The 19,022-nt window shown below is 51.1% G+C and overlaps 1 protein-coding gene across 7 annotated transcripts in view; it reads left to right on the top strand.

The window, feature by feature from the left end:
* Positions 1–19,022, top strand: part of FOXM1 (forkhead box M1) — a 243,421-nt gene that overhangs the window by 127,492 nt on the left and 96,907 nt on the right. For all 7 annotated transcript variants that reach the window (XM_085652312.1, XM_085652308.1, XM_085652313.1 and 4 more), the window contains exon 8: positions 5,618–5,796. In XM_085652312.1, coding sequence (XP_085508438.1) covers positions 5,618–5,796 — 179 coding nt within the window. The remainder of the gene's footprint in view (positions 1–5,617; positions 5,797–19,022) is intronic.

Here is a 19,022-nt window from a genome sequence, read left to right as displayed (position 1 = left end):
ATCTAAATGCCATGTACGGGGTGTTTTCGAGGTCCATGTATACCACTGGTGCACCTGCGGGTCCGATTGGTCCAATGGCTTTTAATTTGGGAGTGCTGCAGGTCTATACTCAAGCTCCATTCATGTCGTTCTTTCCGGCGACGCCGTCTTGGCATCTACCGGCGCCGAGGACGTCGACTCTGCTTCCCTCTTCACCGGCGCCGGCTCTACCTCGTTCGACGCCGGCTGCTCCAGCGGATCCACGTTCGACGCCGGCGCCGTCTGATTTGAACACTGCGCCGCCGCTGGTGCGTATTCGATCCAGAAGGGAAGCGCAGAGAGTGGTGGATGGAAGGAGGTATCTTTTGGAAGAAGCTGAAGAGGGAGAGCTGGTTGAGTCTGATGAGGTGTTTGAGGAGCTAAAGGGAGGCTAGTGGGCTGGATTTGTCTCTTGAGTGGGAAATCACTCCACCATCAGATGAGCCCTCAAAGGATGCAGCGCTGTATCATGCGGTCATCAGGAAGGCTGCGGAGCTGCTAGATCTCCAGTTACCAACCACGGAATTCAGGTCTAATATTCTTACTGAGGTGCTGCATTCGCCTACTGCAGTCTCGGAGCCTTTGTTGCCCTTTAATGAGGCCATTATTGACCCTGTATTAGAGGTATGGCGTAAACCTTTTTCAGCTCCCGCGGTCTCTAGGACAGTCGCAAGGAGGTATAGGGCGGCTCCAGGGGATCCTGAGTTTTTAACATCGCACCCATCGCCTGAGAGCCTGGTGGTTCAGGCTGCTTGGTCGGGAAAATCCAAGGGTGCCTTCCCTCAGGTTCCAGGGGACAGAGAGGCCAAAAAGATATACCAGTCGGCCAAAAAGGTCTTTTCATCGGCCAGCATGGCCCTAAAGTGGACGAACGCAACTTGTATGTTAGGGCGCTATATCCATGCGCTTATGGACTCAGCGAAAAAATTGGCACCAAAGTTGTCGGAGGAGGATAGGGCCGGCTTCAATGAAGTTCTGACTGATGCCCATGCGGCTGCACGCCAAGTAATTCAAAGTGGACTGGACACAGCGGACTCAGTTGCCAGAGTCATGGGGTCTTCTGTCGCCACCAGGAGGGGTGCGTGTCTAAAGTCCTCTGAATTTTCCCCGGATGTTCAGTCGACTTTGTTGGACCTGCCATTTGATGGGTCTGGTTTGTTCGGTAAGAAGGCGGATGCTGCTCTCGAACGCTTCAAGGAGAGGAAGGCTACGGCTAGGTCGTTGGGTCTTCAATCCCAGCCAAGGAGATCTTTCAAGAGATAGAGGCTTCGGAAGGGCGACTTTTCGCTCTTACAGACAGACCCAGCAACAACAGCAGCAACAACAGCAAGGTTCTTTGTCCAAAGGATACAGAGGAAGAATCAGGGGTCGCTCACGTGGCCGTCAACTCTCCTCCTCCTTCTTCCTCCTCCTCTGCCCCTCCCACCACCGCAAAGCAGCACTAGATCCGACATTCTGGATCATGCTGGTCCTGTGGGGGCCCGGCTTACCCATTTTCTACAAGATTGGGAATCTGTAACTACAGATCTCTGGGTTCTGGATCTTGTAGAAAATGGGTACGCACTTCCCTTTCGGGAATTCCCTACAAATTACCCTCCTTGTCAAGGGGCTTGCTCGGAGGACCACAGTCTTCTCCTGCAGGGGGAAGTCCTGAAGTTGTTTCAGAAAGGTGTGATAGAGGTGGTTCCAGAGCAGGAGAGGGGTCAGGGATGCTACTCCCGGTATTTCCTGATTCCGAAAAAGGATGGCAGATTGCATCCGATATTGGACCTCAATCTTGAATCGGTTTCTAAAACAAGAAAAGTTCAAGATGCTCATCCTTGCTCCGGTTCTTCAAGCGCTGAATCGGGAGGACTGGATGGTGTTGATCGACTTGCAGGTTGCGTACTTTCACATCCCCATCCTGAAGTCGCACAGGAAGTATCTCCGGTTTACGGTAGGATCGCAACATTATCAGTTTGCGGTCCTTCTGTTTGGTCTTACTACTGCACCCCGAGTCTTCACGAAGGTGATGGCAGTGGTGGCAGCCCATCTCAGAAGGTCGGGGATCTCGGTTTTCCCCTATCTGGACGACTGGCTGATAAAGGCGGAGTCGCCAGAGAAGGTGCTGCATCATCTGCGGGATACAACTCAGCTGTTGTACAAATTGGGTTTTTCGATAAACGTGCCCAAATCTCACCTGGTGCCCTCTCAGCGCAACCTGTTCATAGGTGCGGTACTGCACACTACTGTGTGACTAGGTCTTCTTATGGAGCCGGTGACGTCAGCGGAGTCGCCAGCGGAGCAGTGTCTCTGTGACGTCTTCTTTGACCCAATCGGCATGGACTGCTACAAAAGTTTCCGAACGTTGCTGGCGCAGGGGATATTCACAAGGTGAGAAATCCACAGGCAGATACTGTATCCACCAGAAAAAGCGTTACCGAAGGTAAGTAACTTGTTCATCTGAGACAAAGGAGCGACTCTGAGGGTCATCTATGGCACTGCAATGGACACCATCACAGAATCAGTTGCCCGCTGGATTACATTGCCGTTGTCAGGGCGCACCTCTTTAATCAAAATGATTGTTCTGTCGCAGCTGCTTTTTCTATTCATACCATATTCACCGGGGCGGCCATTCTTCTGTGCTCTACCGGCACAACTAACTAAGCTTACATTGGAGGGGGGGGATGGCAAACAACTCCGAGTACGGTGGACTACGTTAACGCAGCCCTTCAGTAAGGGTGGTTTTGAAGCTCCAGACATTGAGCTCTATTACCCCAACGCACAGGCACACTTTGCCGAGTATTGGATCCAACCGCCACCATATATGCCGCACTTAGCAATTGAAAATGGCTACATGGCTCCATTGCCCACTACAGCATTCTTGGGAGCTAGGCCTCCCCCAACTGGACATTTGCGCATGACCGTGGGCTGCACGGGTTCAGCTTGGGGAAAAATTAATGAAGCAGCTACACAAGCCATTCCTCTACTCCCTGTTGATGCCCTTGCCATACCACCCACATATCCCAGTCCTGCACGAAGCAGCCTGCATATCCATGTTACACAGCAGGGGGGTCCCAGCGTGGGTATACCTCTACCAGTTTAAAGATCTCACACTGTTCTTCCACGACAAGCTATACTCTCCACTCCAGGCATTTCTGTATATTATGATTAGACAGGATGTCAAGACGGCTTTGCCTGTGCTCCCGAAGGAATCCCCTGCATTATACAAGCATGTACTACTACAAGATCCGAGGCCTATCCACGTAGTGTCCCGCTTGTATAAGGCGGCGGCACTACTAGAGCGTCAAGCAGAAACGAGGGGAGCTCGGGCGGGATTTAGAATTTGACACCCCACTAACAGATAAGCAGTCGACATACTGCTGTAGTCAAACAGGCCGTTACAGCTAGTAACTGCCTTGGGATCATATACTACAAATATGTGCAAAGGGTTTACTACACCCCGGTTACGCTGTTTGAATATCGGTTGCGACAAGACAGATGTGCACAATGTCTGAGAGGAGGGGCGGACTTCCCACACACAGCTTGAGAATGGAGGTCAATACACGAATTCTGGTTGGAGGTGTTCAAAGCACTATTGCTTATGTCCAACCAACATATAGACCCAGACCCTGTAATCGCCTTCCTAAACTACACAGAGGAGATGGATACACCACACAGGAAGCTCATATCATTAGGCCCATTGCTAGCGAAAAGACAGGTGGCATGTAGATGAGGGAAGAGGACGCGCCCCCCAATTCAAGGAATGGCTCCACGATATGACCCACTGCAGAGATCAACTCATCCCATATGTTGAGCTGCTACCACCCACCGCGAGACATCAAGACATTTAGGAGCCACCGCAGCGTTGCCTGCAAGAGCAGGACCGCGCGGCTGCACACTCCAACCCAGATAAGAACACGGAGAGCAACAGGCGCGCTTGGAACAGCAGGGTACAGAGAGAAAGACTGGGGAGACTGTGAAGAGGCATGGGATGGGGTTAGGACAAAAGCAGGAAGCGAATTTGCTGAAAATGCGCAAAATGAATGTGGACTGACCCCATGTAATGATGCAACAAATATAAAATGATATGTGTTTCAGGAAATGTGTGTCAGGGTTATGATAAGACAGTGCAATGTACCTTTGACTGATTGCTGTACACTGTTAAATTGATAAAAGAATACACTTTTTTTTTAAAAAGCTACTCAAGCAGGTGGTGGTATCCTAACTGCAGAGGGTACGGGTTTCTGATTCTGTGGGATATTTGTTTGCACTTTCCCCTTAATCTGCTGATCCGTTGTCTTAAGAAAAATGAAAGACGCCATATACATGGATATTGGTTGCCCCTGGGTGGGTCTGACCGTTTTTGTTTACAGCCCTATGGGATCTATCAATAGACCTGCTGGTCCACTTCAAACCAGATCTGCATCTTTGCTCCAAGATTTAGGGCCAGGTGCAACAAACATGACAACCAAGCTTCTCTGCACCTGGCTGCAGCAGACCTAGAATGTGGTTGCCTGAGCATTCCACCAAACGGCAAGAAAATTCTGCAGGCAGCTAGAGCCACTTACACTATTAAAATATTCTTTAAAGTCTAAGGGATTTTGCATTTGCACATAAAAATAATTATATGATAATATTGACTCTTTCAATGCACCCTCATTAAGCACTGCTTTACCTCCGGTTGACAGAATCCAGCATAAGCTATTCTTTGATTAGAATACATCTAATCGCTATATCAAGATGTCTAAGGGCACCCTCTACACCATCCTCGTTCTCAACTAGACTGGTTGAAGAATGTGAGAGATCGGCTCTGCACTCTACTTGCACTCCACATAACACGCACCCACCACCAATTGCCTAACAAAGCTGGGATTCCTCTGAGATGCATTCAACAAGAGGCAGGGCCCTTGAAAATGCGTTCTTTGCAAGAGTGCCTCTGCTGGACGAATACGAGGCTGCGACTTGGTCCTCAAATTAGGCCTCCACCGAGCATTACAGTGCAAAACTGAACTGTAGGACAGGCGGTGCTATGTGACCTTTTCCATTAGCGTAAGCTTCCTTGTTGCCTATATTGTATTTAATGAACTGCTTCAGTACATTTAATTCAAGCATGCACATCTATGAAAGATATAACGATGGAGAAGAGTTACCTATACCTACAGTACTTCTGTATTTGTATCTTTCATAGATTCATGTGTCTCCCCTTCCTTGTTCATTAGGCTACTGTAAACTTCTTGGTACAAGCTATGAAACTCTGAAAGTTGGAGAACTGGACCTGTGGGCCTCTCCGCCTGATTGACTGGAATATGGGTCCTAAATTGAGACGGATGGGATACTTGTATTCTGAATGCTTTCTGTTTGTTTTCAATGTCAATCATTGGTGTATTCGGTCACTGATTTGTTAACATTGACTAATGAGGGTTCCCAGTCTGAAGTCTTGGGATAATTCACATGAATCTTTGAAGCATATCCATCCGTAAGAACTGTACTTGCAGATAAGTAGCTTTTTCTTTAGCTGTAGATTAATGGTCGTAATCGGGTGCTTTTCTGCCCCAGCGTAAAAAAAAAGCTGTTTTATAGACTTTTGTACGGACTGATTGTTCTTCTTATCCTCCAGAGCGAAAAATGAAGCTCTTGCTGCCACGAGTAAACTCCTATTTTGTTCCAGTCCACTTCCCACTCAGCCAGCAGTTTCTTCAGCAGCCCTCTGGGAAGATGCCACTCTCACCGACCCCTACCTCTTCTGTTTCCACTGCTGACCTGACCAAGAACAAGCATGTGCAGATTGTGCCAAAGGTCAGGAACAATGTCTGTACTTTAATGCAATGTGTCTGGAGACTTTAATTGTTTGCACTACACTGCATATTTGTATTGTGCCTTGCAGGGCCACACTGAATTGATATTTGTCACCAGTGTTAAAAATATAGGTCCTTTTCTGTGAGAACAAGCTGCTTTGCAGTGCAAGTTAAGGCTAAAGTTGTTATAAAACGGAGGTGCCCAATTTTCATCAATTAGGGCCGGGCCATGACAGATTTTTAAGATGTCCAGATAAGAAACGTTTAGGAATCCGACCCATAATCCTGGTATCCTGAAATCCTTGACTGAACCATGTCCCTGTGGATGAATCCTGGGACACCTCGATACTAGACTAGTTCGGGTACTCTATACCTATTCCAATGTAAATGCTGGAGTATTGCAATATAGATCAATCAAAACAGCTCTACAAAAACTCTAGTCTGCTGAATGGTTCCAGTAGAATTCGCGATAAACTTCAAGGCATTTTCATCATAAGCAGTCTTACTGGAACACCGCTCCTCTTTTGATTAATAGGGTTAAAGTGTGCATTTTATGGCCCAATTCTTCAGTAATTGATCAAAAGTCTTAGTTTTTTTATGTAACTTGTTTGACGTGACATTGAAGTCAAACATTGGGGCTTTCTGAAAGCCCAGTCAGGTGTGTCTAAAGAGTTAGGAGTGCATTACTGAAATCCAACTAAAGGTTACTTGTTAGAACTCTGTGAATGTCTGTTTTTACAGTGGGAAGTAGGAGTCATGAGTTCATAGCCTGGCCATGCATTATCTGCTTTAATTATTTCACTTGTAATAGTACCAGCTGCTATTTACAGAGATTAGAAATAGCAGAAGTACCTTATTGAGTGCTATATACTAAAAATATATATCCAATAGCCTTTTGGTGCAGATCAGCAAATCTATTCAAGTTCTGTGATGGTCTCTGTACATGCATTGAACAAAACTGAACAGGAGGGCATGGTTGGCGCTGTATGGATGCCTGAATGGATGCCTGAATGGAGTTTTACCAGTGTCTGTCGTGTGATCTCGGTGGATGGTACTGATCATTACTAGAATATGTAAGTGCTTTTAAATTAGACTAAACGACTTGGAGAGGTGTTGTACCTGCTGTAGAGCTACAATTAACCCTCAGACTGTTTGTTCTTGTCCTATAGTGAAGGGGATCTGGCATTTTTTGCAGAAATCATTTTGACCAGCTCGATAGGAGCTTGTGAGAAGTAGGTCCAAACTGCTTCTCACAAGTTCCCAACCTGGAAAGTAGCTCAGGCTGCATCCCACTCAACATTTTGCTCACAGTACCACATAGCAGACACATGCAAATCATTTGGTTGTGCACATAAAAGAACAGTCCAGCCTAAACTGCTAGGCCATGGATCTTAGACAGAAACACAAATCAGACCAGTTTCCGCCTCATTGGGCTCATGGCAATATTACAGCCAGAGTCCTGTGGCACAGCCAGCACTGGACCAATATTTAGGCATATCTGGTGCATTTAGCGTGCCACACTAACACTAAAATTAATAGGCAGAATGCTAGCCTAAGGCTGAGCCGCTGGCAGTTGCTCCGTTGCATTCATTCTGTTTTTGCCCATTGTGTCACTACATGCAATAATGAGCCACATGCTAATCAAACTTGATCCTAGTCTAGAACTGCTAGTCCATGTCCCCTTAATATATGAACACAAGCAAGTCCACACTGGTTTCAGCCTTGTTGGGCCTCTTCAGCAAGGTTATTCAGTGAGTTCTCTGGCACAGCAAGCCCTCTGCTCACGTATCCTATTGGGACAGGACCAGTTCTAGTATTCATATAGCTGGTACCTGTCTAGGGAGTGTCTTATCTTCGTTTTCAGCAGTGAAGTAGTGGTACCTTTTGACATTGAATTGTTGAATATCAAACAGTTCGGAGATGGCATTTTTTCCAGCTTCTCCCTCCATCTGGATCCCCTGCTGTGGGAGTTATTGGAGAGTAAGAGCAGGTCTTCGGTTAAAAAAAGAATAAATCCCCCTTCGCTTTATGATCTCTCGCGCTTCTTGTTTTCATGAAACCTCTTCTTTAGTTAATTATTTGATGTATGTTGACCCCCACAGATGTTCTTTTAACCCTTTCCTAGGTTTCTGGATGATCCAGAGCTGGCTCCAGAGACGGTTTAGTTTTAATGTAGTTCACAGCCAGGAAAAGGTCGTCTGCCTGCTTGAAAGATTAATATCATCTAATGCCTAAAATGTCTAGATTATGACAGTGGTCTAGGTAGTCTTAACCTCTACTTCAGCAGCTTCTGCTCTGTTGGCAGATCCACAGATTACAAGCGTTTAGAATCCTCAGCGAGGACTGAGTTTCATCAGTGTAAGTGTCCTATTCTAGTAGAGCATACCCATTGATCTGATGTCATTAAGAGAGCAAAATGAAATGGAGATACCAATGCATCTAGATGAGCTACACTCTACACTTCTCACAGTGTGGCACACTTTTGAACCTGCTTTACCATTTCGTAATAATACTTTCATTAAGAGGCTTGAGAGAAACTGCTGTCTGCTCCTGTGATTTCAAGAGTTTCCTCAAGGATGCATAGAGCTGCTTACTTTTGTCTTCACATCTTTCTCCAGGGAGCATAATAGTCCTGACTTCTTCCTCTAACCTTAAGAAGCATTCTTTCCTCCAGTAACACCAGACCGAGTCTAAGCATAATGCTTTAGGCAGGTAGGTTTTTGCCTCTTGGAGGTTCCTCTTTGTGCAATGAATACAAATTGTCCTTCGACTAGTTGTACACAATCACTGAGAGATTGCAACACTTTCCATGCTGGTCTTCCTAGGCACTACATGAGTACTTCTTTTGAAGAAATGATTAACGACAGTAGGGAGACTACAAAGCAATTGCTCCAGATAGACGTGAATGTCACAGATTCAGTTTATTGTTCCATGGTAATAGGTTTTGTTTTCACACAGATGTGCCCGGAAGAATTCTACTTGATTTGTCAATGATGTCGTAGCACATTTCATAGCCTCTTTAGGAAGACGGCTGTCAAGTGGCTTGAGCATTTTAAGCCGAGTAAGGGTACTGCAGGAGGTCTGAGTTTAGCCTCCTAGCCCATATCCCACCAGCAGTACAGGTGCTTTCTAATGGATACTTATACTTGCAGATTTCTCACCATGAATTGCTCCAGTGTTAAACTGAATCTAGACACTATGCAATAGTTCACTGGTGCCAGCAAGTTTCAACACAACTGCGCCCTGGCCCTAGTACCTCCCCAGACATTACGCAATGTAGTCAACCAAGATTCTGTTCTGCAACTGCATCACTACTAAATTTTACAGGCTTCAAGCATTGCCACGTAAACGGATGTCACTCTCAGATCCTCATGGTGTCTGTCTGTAGTGTCTCGGCTGGCTGCACAACTCCAAGGCATACAACCAACGTGGCCACATGCATGCAAAGGCACTCAAAAGAAGGAGAGGCTAAGCTGTTTAAGGCTCCAACCCTGGATAACTGGTGCCATTCCTGTTTAGGCACTGCACTAGGTCCCTCTGTACCTGTCCTTCACTAGGAAGTCCTCCAGGTGTGCCTTGTTCAGGGAAAGGGACTCAATGAGGTCTCACAAGTGAGTAGAAGGGTCTATTCAGCCCCTTTGTGTCACTTCTGTTCCAGGGGTATGTCCTCTGGTTGGCAGCTCTGCTGTCCGACTCAAAGCCTGAGTTAGCTGTGGATCCTTGACTTGGTGCAAATATCACTTTTGCTTGAAGAGGGGATTTCGACTCTTTTGTCTTTAACTATTTTGTAATTTTAAAATGAGTTAATACAAAAGGGCACCTAATGAAATGAAAAATATTCAGGTTTCTGAAAAACAGTTATACACATTCAGTAACTACTGTTCAAAATGTTATCCACTAGCCAATGATGGAAGCACAATTGTGTTCTTAAAAACGTCATTGGTTTCAGGTTCACCCAGTGCTCCATTAAATGAGTTGGAGAAGTGACCTTTTCCATTAAGAAGCATCCATGCAGAACCATTTAAACATAAATCTTGTGTTTTTCATTAGCAGGCACTTAAGGATTTTAGACACCAGACCTTAGAAAGAGAGACCACATTCTTGGGATTGTTTTAGATTGGAAGAGCTCTGTCCAAGTATTGCTGCGTTGATAACTATCTGTGAAGTGTACTGTTTGCACATGCATTTGTATAAACAGTAAAACAAAACGTTTTGTGAAAATGAGAATTCTTTTCACACATACATTGAAGTGCGTAATGTTCGACTCATGTTGTAGAGGAACCTCTTCCCAAAACTTATCCCCTGGGGATGTTAATAACATCTTTCGTGAATTCAAACAGATGGCAATTCTAGCCAATCATTAGTGAAAATATGACCAGTTAAGTTTTGCAAATACTTCTGCACGAAGAGGAACCATTTGTGCAACATTTGACAGTAGCAATTCTTCTCCAGCAGTGGATCTTTAATAGATTCACATGCTTGAATCATTCCTAGTTGTCGGGTTGGGAACCCTCAGTAATCAATGTTAGTAAAGCAGTGTGTATTTCACTTAACATTGAAAAACGTCAGACTACACATGACCAATCCACCTGTGCGATCTGAATGTGTCACTGCTTTTACCCTGACCGAAGCTTTCAACTGACAGATTCTTGTGCACTTAAAGTAATATGGTATCCTCTGGCAGTCGTCTGTCTTCGTTTGAGCTTTTCATGAGTTTGTTTCTAATTTGATTTCTTCAAATCTAGCTCTACCTTACAGCAGCAAGGTGGTAGTATGCCTTATGTTCTCAGACATTTGACAGGCTTGTGAGAGGAAATCTCTTCAAGGCTTGTAAGGCCTGTGGCAAGAGAAATCTGTATATAACTGATGCTGGTTCCAAATGCTTTTGTGGCATTAAGCCCAGTCACATCCTCAAGAAATGTGCCAGATGCACAGGTTTTTCATCCAAAATGCAGAGGGGCAGAGAAAGACGGTTGGCTCTGGCAATCCTGGAGGAAAAGGCAGAGGCTTCCACGTCGAGTCAGGAGGTGATGAGCCTTAATCCAGCCTTAAAGAAGGAAGTCTTCAGCATCAGCTCAAAGACCCTTTTGAGAAGTCTTCAACATTGGCAGACAAGGGATCTGAGCTTCCCAGGAAGCATTTGCAAAACTCAGAGGTTCAATGCATATAGCACAGAAATGCCTTTGAACAAGCAAAAATGTACCTCAGAAAAGTTTTAGACATGTCAAAAACATAAAGTATTGTTGGTGAGACAGTTGACTACGTACAAGAGAATGTCTACGACAACTGATTTAATGTCACCATCTCCAGTAATGCTTCTTGCTGCACCTATCTTCAATTTTGGAAATTCCACCATTGTCTTTTGTTTTGCCATTTCAGTCATTACTGTTCTTCCCAAGCCTTCACAGCCTTTTTTTAGGATATTACATGAAGCCTCTTCAGGTTGCAAAGGAGAAAACAAATGAAGAGGAGGAGCCTGACCTTGATCAAATTGAACCTTTTTTCGATGAAGAATATTGATCTGAGTGCCACGAATCTACCCAGCATGCTGATATAACATAGACACCAAAGATGAAGTTTAGGAAAGGTGGTTGTTAGACGGCGACCTCAGAGGAGCCCGGAAAGGGGTCCTGACTTCCCTGAGTCCCCACCCGTGTAGTATTGTAGCCGGGCACTGGCGGGAGATTCCCCAGGGGGAGGAATCTCGCAACTAGGATCGTACTTCTGGCACCACACGACACAGAGAGACCACACTGGGTATTCTCAGAACAAGCTTTATCAAATAGGTATCACTGCAAATATGTACAAGGCGAGCACGGGCTCAAGAGTCTCGGAAAGGTAGGGGGTAGCGGGACTGTCTCTGGTAACGGTTCAAAGCAGGGACGTATCCGGCGCACAGCTCACAATCCTCGAGCTGGGGAATACGTTGTCGTAGTCGGGGCCCGGCGGGACCGTGAGTCTGTCGGAGCCGCGAGTCACTCAGCGGGCTCAGGTACAAGTTCGGAGGTCTTACGATCTTCAGGGAGCCGCGAGTCACTCAGCAGGGCTCAGGTGAGTTCCAGTTCCAGGAGCCGCGACCACGTCAGCAGGCTCTCGTTGTTCCAGCGTCGAATCTGCCGGACAGTCTCAGAGCACCCCTTGTTATAGGTCGACCCTGCTTTGATGTCCGGAGTCTGCGCAGGCAGGGGTCTTGTCACCTGGGGGCCGCTTGTCGGGGTTTCCTGCTATTGTCTTTTGATCCTTTCAGGGCCGGGTCGGGAGGAGTCCCAGACACCCAGCAGGCACGGAGCCAGCCCGCAGGGAGGCCGGAGGGCCGATCGAAACCCATCGTCCCAGGGGAGTTCAGAGGTGCGATAGAAACTGCTCCTCCCTCTCTCATCCCCTGGAAGCGTGATGTCCTCCAGCCGGAGTGGCGCCTCTAGGCCCGGGTCGCGCTGGGGCCGGGCGGCCATCTTGTTGCAGGGAGTGGGCACGCGGGCCCGGGGTGGCCGAAAGGAGAGAGGCCAAGACGGGGATGTCCGGAGTTGGCGCAGGTGTCCTGGTGGGAAAGGTCGGCTGGGCCGCGTGCTAGGGCTGCAGGCACCAGGTTTCGGTGGTGCGGGGGCACGGAGGGCCATCCTACGAGGCCGGGTCCAACACGCGTCCCCCCCCCAGCTGAAAGCCGGAGAGAACTGCCCATCACCTTGGGGGGTTCTCTTCGCTGAGGCGGAAGAACCGGGAGAGGCCGTCCGCGTTGGCGTGGTCCGTACCAGGGCGGTGTTCTACGGTGAAGTCCATTCCCTGGAGGGAGATTGACCACCGCAGTAGCTTGGGGTTTTCTCCTCGCATCTGCATGAGCCATCGCAAGGGCCGATGGTCAGTTTGGACCCTGAAATGAGTGCCGAACAGGTAGGGTCGTAGTTTTTTGAGTGCCCAGACCACGGCAAAGGCTTCGCGCTCTATGGTGCTCCATTTCTGTTCTCGGGGTAGCAGCCGCCGACTGAGGAAGGCGACGGGCTGGTCTAGGCCTTGATCATTCACTTGGGACAGGACGGCCCCAATGCCATGCTCGGAGGCATCGGTCTGGACTACGAACTCCTTGGTGTAGTCGGGAGCCTGGAGGACGGGGGCCGTGCACATGGCCTTTTTTAGAGCATCGAAAGCTTCCTGGCAGGCAGCTGTCCATTGCACCTTCTTTGGCTGTTTTTTAGACGTGAGTTCAGTGAGAGGGCCGACCAGGCTGCCATATCCCCGAATGAATCGGCGGTAGTAGCCCGTGAGTCCCAGAAAGGCCCGGACTTCCGTTTGGGTGATGGGTGGGTCCCAGGCCAGGATGGCGTCGATCTTTGGCTGTAGAGGAGCGACCTGGCCACTCCCGACTTGGTGCCCCAGGTAGACTACGGATCCTTGCCCGATCTGGCACTTGCTGGCTTTTACGGTGAGGCCTGCCTGGCGCAGGGCGGTTAGCACTCTCCGGAGTTGTTGGAGGTGCTCACTCCACTCTGAACTGAAGACAGCGATGTCGTCCAGGTAGGCCGCGCTGAACTGTTCTAGTCCGGCCAGGACCCTATTTACCAGTCTCTGGAAAGTGGCCGGGGCATTTTTCATCCCGAAGGGCATCACGCGGAAGCGGTAGTGCCCATCGGGGGTGGAGAAAGCAGACCTCTCCTTGGCCCCTTCGGTGAGCGCAATCTGCCAGTAGCCGCATGTGAGGTCGAAAGTGCTGAGGAACCGGGCGGCCCCTAGTCGGTCAATGAGCTCGTCGGCTCGTGGAATGGGGTGGGCATCGGCTCGGGTAACGTCATTGAGCCCCCGGTAATCCACGCAGAACCGGAGCTCGGGGGCGACACCGGGGGCTGCTGCCTTCGGAACCAGGACCACGGGGCTGGCCCAGGGACTGTCAGAGGGCTCGATCACCCCCAGGGTCAACATCTTCGAGACTTCGGCTTGAATACAGGACCGGACCCGGTCAGGAACCCGGTAGGCTCGGTGTCTCACCGGCGGGCTGTCCCCGGTGTCCACATCGTGAACACACCAGTTGGTGACCCGGGGGGTCAGGGAGAAGAGGTCAGAAAATTGTCTGAGGAGCTGGCGGCAGTCCGCTTGTTGCTGGGCAGTGAGGGCTGGGGAGAGGTTCACCCCCTCCACGGAGCCATCCTGCTCCTTGACACACAGGAGGTCCGGGAGGGGATCCGACTCATCTTCGGCCCCGTCATCGGTGGCCAGCAGGAGGCTCAGTTCTGTCCGCACGAAGTGAGGCTTGAGGCGGTTCACGTGCAGGACCCGGAGGGGATCCCGAGGCGACTGGACGTCCACCAAGTAGGTGACTTGGCTCTTCCTCTCGACCACTTTGTAGGGCCCAGTCCATCGGTCCTGGAGAGCGCCAGGCTTCACGGGGGCCATGACCCACACCTGCTGGCCCGGCTGGAACTCGACCAGAGTAGCATTCTGGTCGTACCAGCGCTTCATTTCTTCTTGACTCGCCTCCAGGTTGGCCTCGGCCAGTTCTCGGAACCTCCTGGTCTGGTTCCGGAGGGCCAGGACATGTTGGAACACATCTCGGGGGGTGGTCTGGGGTGCTGCCTCCCACCCTTCCTTAACCAAACTGAGGGGACCTCGGACGGGGTGCCCATAGAGTAATTCAAACGGGCTGAACCCTAAGGACTTCTGGGGGACCTCCCGGTAAGCGAACAAGAGGCAGGGGAGCAGGACGTCCCACTTACGCCGGAGGGGCTCTTCTAGGCCAGCGATCATCCCTTTCAAAGTCCTATTAAACCTCTCTACTAGGCCGTTCCCTTGGGGATGGTACGGGGTGGTGAACTTATAGGACACCCCACATTGTTGCCACAGGGACGTCATATACCTGGATATAAAATTAGTGCCGCGATCGCTCACGACCTCGCGGGGGAAACCCACCCTGGAGAAGATCCCCATCAGGGCCCGGCCCACCACGGGGGCCGTAATGGTGCGCAGGGGAATAGCCTCTGGGTAGCGGGTGGCGTGGTCCACTAGGACCAAGATGAAACGGTGACCTTGGGAGGTGGGGGGGTCCAGTGGCCCCACGATGTCGATCCCGACTCGTTCGAAGGGGGTACTGACGACCGGGAAGGGTTGGAGGGGAGCCTTGCGCTTCCCCCCACTCTTCCCACTGGCTTGGCACGTGGGGCAGGACTTGCAGTGTGCTTCTACCGCTGCTTTCATCTTAGGCCAATAAAAATGGGTCACGAGACGGCTGTAGGTCTTGTCCTGACCCAGGTGACCGGCGAGGGGGACATCGTGGGCTAGGCCCAGGAGGAAATCCCGGAAGCGGAGGGGTACCACCAGTACCCGTCCGGATCCCAGCTCCACTGATTTCTGCTCACTATACAGGACGTTATTCTCCCAATAGATTCGGTGCGTTCCGGTCTGGTCACCTGCGGCTTGGCCCTCGGCCTGGCGCCGCAGCCCGACCAGGGAAGGACAGGTGGTTTGCTCCCGGCAAAATTCTTCTCGGGTGGGCCCGCCCTCGTGGCGCCAATGGGCCAACTCGGGTAGATCCCCCAACTCGGGGACCGGGGCGGGGTCGGATGGTGCGGGTTCGTCGCTGGCGACGGACCCTTCCGATGGGGGAACGGGAGGACCCTCGGCGGGGACGGTACGGGCTTCTTCGACCGGGGTGCTCTCGACTTCCCTCCGGGGAGTGAGTCGGGCTGTCATAGATCGGGTGGTGGCACACACCCACTCGGGGAGTCCCATCATTCCTAGGTGGGCCTTGCGCTCTACGTGCTTCCAGGGAGAACTCTCCAGGTCGTTCCCTAAGAGGCAGTCGACCGGCTGGGAGGTTCTTACGGCCACCCTGAGTTTACCTATCACCCCTCCCCACTCAAATGGCACCAGGGCTACCTGACACATACTTTCCCTATTGTCTGCAGATATTACGGGGCAAAAGACATTGGGGAGGATCTGCTCCTCGGGAACTAGGTGCCTGAGGACACCGGTGATACTGGCCCCGGTGTCCCGCAGGGCCTCTTCCTGGTGGCCATTGATCTTGACGAGCTGCCCATATTTCTGTGTGTTGGACGGTAGGAGGCTACCAGGGATCATTTCCCTATCTCCCAGGGATACTAGGGCCATAGCAGCGGGTTCCCACTCCTCGGCTTCCTCAACCTCCTCCCCCAGGGCTACGTTGGCTATCGGTCTCGCAGGGGTGACTTGGGTGGCCATGGGGCACTCTGGGTCATTGGCGTAGTGCCCGGGTTTCTGGCAACGAAAACATGTGACGGTCACCCGGTGTCCTCGTCTCCCAGGGGGCCCTGTTACTGGTGGGGGGGGCGCCGGGAAAGGTGGAGGTGGTGTCTTCGGGGGGCTAGGCTGGGACTCTCTCGGCCCTCCCTGGTTCCCTCCCCCTCTCTGGCGGGGTGGTCCCTGACTGGTTCGGGGGTACTCTCCTACCATGCCCCGGGAGACCCGGGTGTTGGTCCAGCGGTCGGCCTCCACGGCCAGCTTCCGGGGATCTGTGAGCTTGCTATCCAGCAGATGTTGACGTAGCTCTACGAAGCAGTTCGCAGCCAGATGTTCCCATAACATGAGGTCAGTGAGTTCGGCAAGGGTGGTGACCTTGCTGCCCTTGACCCACCCATCGAAGGCCCGACTAAAAAAGTTTACATACTCCACCCAGGTGGTGCCCGGGATCTTCCTGCAGTCCCGGAACCGTTGGCGGTACATTTCTGGGGTGAGGCCGTATCTTGTGAGGAGAGCCTCTTTCATGTGGCTGTAGGAGGTCTGCAGGGAGAGGGGTAGGTCGAGCAGGGTGTCCCTTCCTTCGCTCAGAAACCGTCCCCACAACCCCGCCCCCCAGTCCTTCTGTGGAATCCGATGGGAGGTCATGGCGACCTCGTAGGCCCGAAACCATTGCTGAATGTCATCGTTTTTATAATATTCTTTGACCACATCCTTGGGGATGTGGACCTTCTGTTCCGCTGGGGGGGCCGTCTCTCGGTTCCCCGGGGGCCTCCCGTCCTCATTTCGGGCCTTGAGCTCGAGTTCCTTTAAGCTCCGTTCGTGCTCCAGTTGGAGCTTTCTTCCTTCGTGCTCCCGTTGGAGCTTCTTTTCTTCCAGTTCGCCTTGTACGCGCATTTGCTCTACCGCTAGCTTTTTCTCCGCTAACTTCAATTCGCCCTCGATTTTGAGTTTGGCTAACTCGAGTTCATGACTGCGGCTTCTCTCTCTGTCCGCGAGCTCTTCCGGGGATAGGCCCCCGTCTGGTACGATGCCTCGCACCTGATTGCTACTGCTTTCACTTTGGGGGGGTTCGGCTTCGTCGGGGCGCTCCCCCGTGCCTTCCGGGCGGGAGGCCCCGGTCTCCACCCAAGTTTTCAGTGCTTTCTGCAAGTCTTCCTTAGTGTTGAGGCCAGTGGTAGCGATTTTAAGTTCTTTGCAAAATTGTTTTAGCTCTTTGTGTGTGTATTCTTCCAGATGCTCCACCTGGAACACTCTGTTGGCGTTGGTTTCTGCGGAGCTCGTGGCGCTTCCTTCTGCCATCTTTGTTGGTCGTGCGTCCGTTGTTCACTGTACGATCTCTAGGTGATGGGCCCGAATCCCACCGCTGCCACCAATGTTAGACGGCGACCTCAGAGGAGCCCGGAAAGGGGTCCTGACTTCCCTGAGTCCCCACCCGTGTAGTATTGTAGCCGGGCACTGGCGGGAGATTCCCCAGGGGGAGGAATCTCGCAACTAGGATCGTACTTCTGGCACCACACGACACAGAGAGACCACACTGGGTATTCTCAGAACAAGCTTTATCAAATAGGTATCACTGCAAATATGTACAAGGCGAGCACGGGCTCAAGAGTCTCGGAAAGGTAGGGGGTAGCGGGACTGTCTCTGGTAACGGTTCAAAGCAGGGACGTATCCGGCGCACAGCTCACAATCCTCGAGCTGGGGAATACGTTGTCGTAGTCGGGGCCCGGCGGGACCGTGAGTCTGTCGGAGCCGCGAGTCACTCAGCGGGCTCAGGTACAAGTTCGGAGGTCTTACGATCTTCAGGGAGCCGCGAGTCACTCAGCAGGGCTCAGGTGAGTTCCAGTTCCAGGAGCCGCGACCACGTCAGCAGGCTCTCGTTGTTCCAGCGTCGAATCTGCCGGACAGTCTCAGAGCACCCCTTGTTATAGGTCGACCCTGCTTTGATGTCCGGAGTCTGCGCAGGCAGGGGTCTTGTCACCTGGGGGCCGCTTGTCGGGGTTTCCTGCTATTGTCTTTTGATCCTTTCAGGGCCGGGTCGGGAGGAGTCCCAGACACCCAGCAGGCACGGAGCCAGCCCGCAGGGAGGCCGGAGGGCCGATCGAAACCCATCGTCCCAGGGGAGTTCAGAGGTGCGATAGAAACTGCTCCTCCCTCTCTCATCCCCTGGAAGCGTGATGTCCTCCAGCCGGAGTGGCGCCTCTAGGCCCGGGTCGCGCTGGGGCCGGGCGGCCATCTTGTTGCAGGGAGTGGGCACGCGGGCCCGGGGTGGCCGAAAGGAGAGGCCATGGACGGGGATGTCCGGAGTTGGCGCAGGTGTCCTGGTGGGAAAGGTCGGCTGGGCCGCGTGCTAGGGCTGCAGGCACCAGGTTTCGGTGGTGCGGGGGCACGGAGGGCCATCCTACGAGGCCGGGTCCAACAGTGGTGCTCTCCTAAGTGTAGACGCTTGGCATCTATGCCTCAAGCTAATTCACTCGCTCAAGCTATATCTCACTAATGAGACCTAAGTAGCTGGAACTGGACCCTGGTTGCTTGTATACCTATCTGAAGGGGGCCTGGCATTTCAGGCTGGAATGTTCCTATTGGTACAGGACCAAGATTGATTTGCAGAAGGTGATTCTCTGTCTAGAATAGCACAGTTCGTGGAAAACTATGTTCTGTTATGCATCTCCAGGCATTCGTCATTGGCTGAGATTAATTCATAGATTCCTTACATCACTTAGTTGTTTTTCCTTTAAGTAAATCAAGGTACCCGCAGGTCAAATAAGTAGTCCCTCCACCGATGGTTATTGTGTAAGGGCCTCTTGAATGTCTTATCGCACTAAGTTATAGTCCATTGTTGAAAAACGGCCCTCTCTGCAGGGTCACCTCAAACCTTTTGCATTCCTCCTACTATTTTCACTGAGTTGGCTTTAGGACTCCGAGCACATTATCAGTGCTAAAGTGAACTTGCTCTCCACTAAACTTTGTAAAATTGGCTCATACCCAATTGGCATATTTAATATACCATATAAAAAAAGAGAGGAACCC

This window comes from Triturus cristatus, chromosome 4_1 (genome assembly GCF_964204655.1).
Source record: "Triturus cristatus chromosome 4_1, aTriCri1.1, whole genome shotgun sequence".
Taxonomy (NCBI): domain Eukaryota; kingdom Metazoa; phylum Chordata; class Amphibia; order Caudata; family Salamandridae; genus Triturus; species Triturus cristatus.
Note: the sequence above shows the minus strand (reverse complement) of the source record. Positions and strands in the feature narration are given on the sequence as shown.